The 9077-nt window shown below is 25.9% G+C and overlaps 2 protein-coding genes across 2 annotated transcripts; one reads left to right on the top strand and one right to left on the bottom strand.

Annotated features, from left to right (window-relative positions):
• LOC125815397 (uncharacterized) lies at nt 1-888 on the top strand. The gene is made up of 2 exons (XM_049494860.1): nt 1-259; nt 626-888. The coding sequence occupies exons 1-2, from the start codon at nt 1-3 to the stop codon at nt 886-888; spliced, it is 522 nt and encodes a 173-aa protein (XP_049350817.1).
• Nucleotides 889-1224: 336 nt separating this feature from the next.
• LOC125815401 (protease inhibitor HPI-like) lies at nt 1225-1698 on the bottom strand. Its single transcript, XM_049494864.1, has 2 exons — nt 1628-1698; nt 1225-1537 (listed from the first exon to the last, which is right to left on the bottom strand). Exons 1-2 carry the CDS (start codon nt 1650-1652, stop codon nt 1338-1340), a joined length of 225 nt encoding a protein of 74 aa, XP_049350821.1. The 5' UTR covers nt 1653-1698; the 3' UTR covers nt 1225-1337.
• Nucleotides 1699-9077: the final 7379 nt, after the last annotated feature.

A 9077-nucleotide genomic window follows, 5' to 3' on the forward strand; every position in this document is an offset into this window, starting at 1 on the left:
ATGGCTTTGGTTAATGCACAAACATTTCTATTTCTTGTAGTGTTTTCTTTCATGTTTGTCCTTAGTATGGCCAACTTTAACTACACTTGGGCAGGAGGGAAGTGGAACAAAACCAATTGCCCCTATGGTAATTATCACCCAAATGCTACTCAAACCTCAAATAAATTCAACGTTGGTGGTTCTGAAAATTGGCATTATGGCTTCGACTACGTGGATTGGGCTCACAAGAGTGGCCCTTTCTTTGTCAATGACACATTAGGTACGTATACCTTCTTTAATTTTAAAAATTGAAGTTTTTTTACGAACCGACATTCTCCCTTTTATCTATCACTTATTAAGGATGATATACACACACTAACATATATGTAATAACGGATAACTTATATACATTGATTAAATGACAATATAAAGATTACTTTTTTATATTATTAACGTAATTTAAAATTCGGCCTTATTTTTCATGTTATTAATTTCACTTTTTATCGATATAGTATAGAAGGATTAATAATATGTGTGTATAAGTTAAATGATTCAACATTTGTACTATTGGTACCTACTTTATAATGTACTAGCTTATCGCTCATTAACTTAAATTTCTGAATTCGTTGCTCTATGTAACAAGCAGTTTTCAAGTATGATCCACCAAATTTGAATGGAGGATTTCCACACAGTGTATACTTATTACCAAACTACTGGAGCTTCATCAAGTGCGACTTGAGAAGAGCTAAGAGAATAGCAAATCCGATCCAGGGTGCAGGGGAAGGATTCGAGTTTGTGTTGAAGAAATCACAACCTTATTTTTTTGCTTGTGGAGAGCATGGGGGCATACATTGCAACAATGGTACCATGAAGTTTGTTGTCATGCCACTCAAACGTTGGTCTTTCTGATTTGATAAAATGTCGTTTAAAAGGCATTTAGATTTTATGTTTTGAACAAATAATGAGTGTTATACTTAGTTGATTTTTGAATTTCATAGTTGTGATTAAAAAAGTTATAGTTGTTGAAGTTAAAAGCGTTAAGACTATAAATAACTTTTTATATGATCTTTGGAGTGTAATCTGAGTCTTCAACTTTGAACTAACTTTTGAACATCAGTTAAGGCTTTACAACTGTTGGCACATGCAATCGTAGACTGACATAACCAATTATTGACAGGTGGATAAAAAAATTGACAGCCACTTTAAATAAATTCCATTGGAATAAAGAGAGTGATAATAAGGTTATAAACCAAAGACAAAAGGAAGAGAATTGTGCATAGGCTTGAAAAAGACATTACATTAAGTAGTAGAAAAGCTAGTATGAATGAATTTAAGAAAACAGTAGTATTACTGCTCCGTCAACGAACAATAGGTACAAGAGCAACCTGGTTGTTGTCATTAATAAATACGAGAACACGAGTACAGTCCACTGGATCTGGATCTGGAATATTCTGAGATATATTTAACACGACGGGGCGAAGAGTTGGATTCTCTTTCTCTATTATACTCACTGCTTTCTCAACATTTTGCCCCAATAGCTCTGGCCAAGCTGTTTTACCTATACACATTTGAAACAGATTATGAGGTAATATATTAATGAAGTTGTTTACCAGGAAAAAAAATTACTATTGTAAGAAGTAAAGCTTACCTTGAACTGTACATGTAGAACTCATGATATCTACTTAATAATAGACCATGTACATATGTGGATGTGCAATGTAATGGTTTGGAGAAGATAGATAGATAGATAGATATCTTCTTTGGTGTGCCTTATATTTATAGGTGCCCACGTCGTCTTTGAAAATTTTTAATATGTTTAATGGATCCTAGTATCTATTTGAAAATTTACTTGGACCATGAAAAGTGGAGATTTTTTTAGTGAGAAACCATTTGCCTATATTAACCTTTTGGTATCGTTTGATCTAGTTTTTGTGCTTGAGTTAGATTTAATATCTATTTACTTACAATGTCTCCTGCGTGCTATTTTCGTTCATATTTACTTGTCCATGTTGGACTTGACACATTCTTTACAAACAGGCTAAAAAAAAAGTAATTTTATTATATCATCCTTATTAATAATAAATCATCTAAATATTGGAGGATGATCATAATTATTTAACAAATAAAGGTAAAATAGACATAAAATAATAAATTATTTTTTAATTTTTTAAATTAAACAAGTAAAGTTGGATAATTGTTTTTAATGTATAGGAGATTAAAGATGGAGGGATGGAATTTGAAAGAACTATAATAGCTTAAAAAGAATGTGAAGACAAATTTAATTCGTACACTTGTCAATTACAAATTAGATCCTCCTTTCTAATCCGTTCATTTTACTTTTGTTCTTTTCTCATTTCCTCCTTTACTTTTTTTTTTAAAAAAAAATCTCGATTTTTACTAATTCTCTTTGTAACATAATGAGTGGTTCCTAAATCAAAGAGCAAGTCCTTTGAAAATTTTGATAAAAAAAAAAGTCCTTTGAAATTAAATCAAGACATTTATTCCTATCATCTCAATGAATTAAATCATTCCAAGAGTTATTAGATAACTCAGCCGCGCGTAGTAAAATATTATATCAAAAATATAAATTAACTTTTTCATATTATTTGAATATAAAAGAGTTTTTAGTTCAAATTCAATTAAATAGATAAAAATTTAAATTTGAATTCATTTTATTTTGAACTAATTTCTAACAAATAAAATATACTATGAAGGAAGAAAAGGTATGTGAAGATAATTATATTTATATGTCGGAAATTATGACGTATACAGATTTAAAAAGTAGACTTTGGAACATAAAATTAAAAACAAAATCGATCATTTTGTGTAATATTTAAAGAGACTAAATCAACCGGTAATTATATGATAATTGAAATAGAGTTTAGAACACAACTTATAAAGAACTTATTTTAACTTTTTCAATACTTTTCACTTTCTTACATTACATACACCCTTTATTTCAAAATAAAGTTTTTGTTTTTATTTTTTATTTTGTTTTCGATCGTGTTTCACATAATTATGAAGACTTCACTGATTTTTTTCAATCTTACCCTTATTCAATCAAAAGAAATTTATATAACCAGAAAACTGGGTCAAAGAACTATATTTTCTTCAAGATGTATATTAAAGTTAATTAAGTAAAAGTATCTTACTTTATAGCCCCACCCCAAACTAAAAAAGAAATTGACATACTACAAGAATTTGAATATCATGGAACTGAAGAGTACATAACAAAATAAAATTGAATTACACTTTCTTCCTTTACATTTCTTCCTTTACTTTTTTTTTTTTTAAAAAAATCTCGATTTTTACTAATTCTCTTTGTAACATAATGAGTGGTTCCTAAATCAAAGAGCAAGTCCTTTGAAAATTTTGATAAAAAAAAAGTCCTTTGAAATTAAATCAAGATATTTATTCCTATCATCTCAATGAATTAAATCATTCCAAGAGTTGTAATATAACTAGGTAACTCAGCCGCGCTACGCGCGATCGTAAAATATTATATCAAAAATATAAAGTAACCTTTTCATATTATTTGAATATAAAAGAGTTTTTAGTTCAAATTCAATTAAATAGATAAAAATTTAAATTTGAATTCATTTTATTATTCACATTGAACTAATTTCTAACAAATAAAATATATTACATGAAGGAAGAAAAGGTATGTGAAGATAATTGTATTTATATGTCGGAAATTATGACGTATACAGATTTAAAAAGTAGAATTTAGAACATAACATAAAAAAATAAAATCGATCATTTTGTGTAATATTTAAAGAGACTAAATCAACCGGTAATTATATGATAATTGAAATAGATTGAAATAGAGTTTAGAACACAACTTATAAAGAACTTATTTTTAACTTTTTCAATACTTTTTTCACTTTCTTACATTACATACTCCCTTTATTTCAAAATAAAGTTTTTATTTTTATTTTTATTTTGTTTCCGATCGTGTTTTACATAATTATGAAGACTTCACTGATGTTTTTTTTTCAATCTTAACCTTATTCAATCAAAAAAAATTTTATATAACCAAAAAACTGGGTCAAAGAACTATATTTTCTTCAAGATATATATTAAAGTTATAATTAAGTAAAAGTATCTTACTTTATAGCCCCATCCCACACTATAACAAATTCGATTATCAGGGACAAATAATTTCGTCATTTATAAATCATATTTCGTCACTAAAATTCTTGTGAGACGAAAAATAATTTGTCACTCAGTCGTCACTAAATGTGTGTCTCTAAAAGTATACAAAGACGATTTAGTGCTTCGTCGCTAAAAGTATTATATTAGCTACAAAAAGAAAAATCGTCCCCAAATGCTTAAACATTTGTGACAAATTCATTTGTCGTAAAAAGTATATTTTTTGTAGATAATAGTATGTTTTGTCACTAAAAAGGTTATTACTACCGACAAAATTATATCGTCACTAATGACTATATTTTACATACCAAAAATTATTTTGTTATTAAATGTATTAATTAGGGTCAATTTTATTATTATATAAAAGATTAATTTTCTTATTATCCTCCCCCCACCCCCCCACCCATCTCAAATTTATTTTAAACTCCTCCCTAAGAGCTCCCACATCATGCTTTCTTGGGGATTCGAACTCACAACCTTAAGGTTGGAAGTGAGAAGTGCTTACCATCAGATCAACTCTAAATTGTCTCTCATTTTTAATTTATTTTCTACTTCATTTACTTCTTTCAAATTTAACTTTTGTAGATATAATATATTATATGATTATTTATACACATACACAAGTGCATGAAATTTACCACCCACAATTCATTCAAATGTTGATTATATTTTAATTAAACTGTATATTTTTTAAAATATCTTTAAATATATTCAGTACGATTCTGTTATTTTATTCAGTTATTTTTATAAATTTTAAAAATTATGTAGTACAATTATAAATTTAAATAAAATTAAACTTTCGATTTTATTTAAAAAATTGAATAATCGGTTCAATTCGGTTAGTAAATCAATTGTTTTGTAAAAAAAAAAACATCGATACCCATAACTATAGTACTTCATCATAATATATTTGAAATCCTAGGTTGTTCGTTTCTTTCATTTGTGCTTTCATTTGTTTAGTTTATTTCGATTTTCACACTGATGGAAAAGTTAATAGAAATTTATGAAATATTTCGCACCTTTGCAAAGTCTAAGTTTGTAAGTCGATGTTATCTCTGTATAGTTGATCTACATGCATTTGTGAAATTACTATTAAATAACTACATATTTTTAGACAGAAGCAAATAGATCGACTTAGTCTATGCAGTTTACCAATCACAAATCAATAGACACGCGCAAAAATTAGCACCAAGACTTGAGAAAGTATTTTTTCTATCGTCTTTATCGATGAAAGTGTATCAAATAAAAAACAAAAGTGTTAAACCAACAAATATTAGTGATCTAGTGGCAGAATCGTACCCCACTCACGATACTTATAACCTGGATTGTATTTTTGAAATGATGCATAATTGTGTAATTTAAGAAAATTCATGAATTGAACTTTTTCATTTTTACAAAATGGACCGAATTCGTTGGTTTTAATATTTTCCCTCGCCAATTAACGAAAGGACTCTGTCTATTTCTTATGAAGCACTTATATTATTCTTTTTGTAAGTTGCCACTTGTAATTATGAACAATTGTAGCAAAAAAAATTGTATTTAGCTATGAATTTTTTTCGTAGCAAATAGTTGAATTATTCACTACAAATTTTAAGTCGTCGCTATTTAACACCTTACATATTTCGTGACAATTTTTTTGTTGTCGCTGAATAACAGATTGTTTAGAGACAATAAAATCTTTGTCACCAATTATTTATACTATTAGTGACGAAAATAAATATCATAATTAAAGTTAAATTCTTATAGCTAAAACTTATAATATTTATCTACGAATTCTAATTTGTCGATACTGTAACAACATATTTTTTTAGATGAAATTTTTTTGGGTAAAAAAATCAATAAATTTTAAGACAAAAAATAATTTGTCATGAATTAGATACATTATTAGTGACGAAATAATGTGTCACCGATAACTTTAAATTCGTGACTAACACTACTTAACAAATGGCGCCAATTAATTTTTTGGTGGGAAACTTTAGTAGACGAAACTTTGCTACGGTTTTTTTGTTTCGTCACTAAAAGTATGTGTCTCATATATTTAAGCACGAAAAGTAAATTTTGTCACTAAAAGCAAACAATTAGTGACGAATTTGATGTTGTAGCTAATAATTTCGTAGCTATATATCATATTTGTTGTAGTGCCAAACTAAAAAAGAAATTGACATACTACAAGAAGGTGAATATCACGGAACTGAAAAGTACATAACAAAATAAAATTGAATTACACTTTCTATGTTTTAAAAATAAAACTTTTCATGAAATGAAAATCCAGCAAATTAAAGTAAAAATATGGTGTAGTGTAGTTTTTGTAGTAGTTAATACTCTTCTTCAATGTTTGTTATTTAACTTGAAATAAGAAATGTATAGGTGCCTCTTTTGCTCTTTAACTTATGTTTAGTAGTTATGTGAGAAAGACTTTAAGAAAAATTAAGGAAAACACTATTTCAAATATGAAATAAAAAAGATAATCTCAAGTAGGGGTTTCATGAAATAAAAAATAATGAGCTTATATAAACAAAATTGAGGAATCTTTAAAGAAAAAAAATATAAATAGTTCTTTGTGCAATAATTTTTTTAAACCTTTGTTAGTAGTTAGTATTATTACACACAAAGTTACAATAACTAATTTAGATCTAAGCAAAAATACATACTTGCAATAATAAAAAGTTATAAGAATTCAAACTAAAGAAGTTACATGGAGAATAAAGACACACACATCTTCCTTGGAACCTCATCATAAAACAATAGATAAAAATATGAATACAAAATCAATGCCCACTTTTTTAACCTCTTGTCTAACACCCTCTTTGACAAACTAATCAACATTCAAGAGTCTTTTTCATCGTGTCAAGTTAAAGCATGAATTTGATAATATAATAATACTACAAAGAACAATGAAATATAAAAAATAATCTTGAGTTGAAATTTCATGAAATAAAAAACTTGTGAATTTATTTTGTCATTAAAAATAGAGAGATATCATAAAATATCTTACATTTTATAATTTAGTAGTTGGAGGTTATGAATATGAAAACTTAAAAGTCATAAAATTAATGATATTATAAAAAAATGAAGTTTAATAGATTTATTTTATGGAGTTTAAATTTAAAAAATAAAAGAAAAATTTAAAAAACACAAATAAAGTAGAAAAAAGAAATGCATTTATATTATACAAAGATATAATTTTTTTGAATTGAATAAATAAACAGAAAAGTAAAAAAAGAGCAAAGAAAGGAAAAAACTATAAAATAAATAAACAAAAATCATAAAATTTAACTATCGTGAATAGTTTGTTGGAATTATTTTTAGATCAAATGGAAAAATTTGTAATAATTGATGAGAATTTGAGAAATATTATAGGAAAAGAGAATAATAGCTTTAATGATAAAATAAATTAAATATGGCTATTGATGCAAATATAAATAAATATGATTATTTTTAATGATTTTTTAATTTTTAGGTGAATTTTTTGGTATTTTAAAATTAGAAAAAAGGCAAAGAAAAGATAAATTGGATTGAAACTATTAGAGAGGGTCACATCACCGTTTTTATATTCAACTTTATTTTTATATATAGATTTGTAATAAATTAAATATTTCTTTTTTACAATAAAATAATTAGTTTAAATGAAAGAAAAAAATATAACTATAAAATATAAATAAAGGTCATAGAGAAATGTCACATATTAAACAAGAAAATACAAAGAAATCATACCTTTGACATTTAATTCTGGATACATATCATGAAAAATCCCCTGAATACATATCTAGAAAATATATTTTTCATGTAATTAAGTATACATATTTAGAAATATATTTTTCATGTAATTAAGTACACATATTTATGCAATTTAAATATGGAACATCTCCATCTTACCTTTTTCTATAATATCATCTACTTTTTTTCCTTAAAGGTTGTCCAAATTCAAAATCGTAAATCTCTACTTATAGAATCTGAAAAAAAACAAAATTTATGTTAGTATATTTTTATAAAATCTTTACATTACAAATAAAAATACAAACAAATGAATGTAAATAATAATTATTTAAAAAGCCATATGAAAGGAGTTACAGAAGAATTTTTTTTTTTAAATGAGTAAGGAAAACGACTAAAAGAAGGGAGAGGAGGGAAGTAAAACAAAAATAAAGTAAAATGAAGCTTTCAGTGGTAGTTTTTATGGACTTGAAATAGCATTTAAGTATAATTAAAAGGTAAGAAATTAATTAGAATTTGACTTTTAATATGGCCACGTTTATAGACGTTTTAAAATGGCAATATCATTTATCGTGTGCATTTAATTTTATTTTTTTTAATTCTTTGTAATAAAAATGAAGAAAAAATGCTAAGAAAATCAACAAAATCTGTGAAAATATATAAATTCATTTCCTGATCAATGAAGCATGCCACATCAGTGGACTTATGTTCCTTCTTTATATATATATTTGATTACATATTGCTTCTCTCGAGTTTGAATATAAATTTTTTTTCTGACATACGTCGATCTAAAACAAAATATTTTTACATAATAAAATATTACTTATAAAATAATATTTACAATTTCTATAATGTTGATTCATTGAAATTGATAAAATCCTACTAATATATCAATAATGTCTCTACAACAATTTATAGCTTTAAGCCACAAATTTTATTTTACAACAATTTATAGCTTTAGGCCACAAATATTATTAAGACATCCTGAAGGCTGAAGGATAACTTAGTCTTTTATATATATATATATACCTCTTATAATCATTTAATATATCTAATTGACTCCACTTTTCAAGAATCATCTATTTTAGAACTTTTTCTTATTGAGATCTAGTTCAAATATAACTCATCCAAGACATTATACTCATGAATTGATAATTAATATAACCATATTTGATAGATCAGTATTCAGTTCTCAAGGAATTTGGATACATGTTCTATTTGAAGTTGTAATT

Source organism: Solanum verrucosum, unplaced genomic scaffold (genome assembly GCF_900185275.1).
Source record: "Solanum verrucosum unplaced genomic scaffold, falcon-dt-bn FXZP01000261.1, whole genome shotgun sequence".
Classification (NCBI taxonomy): Eukaryota; Viridiplantae; Streptophyta; class Magnoliopsida; order Solanales; family Solanaceae; genus Solanum; species Solanum verrucosum.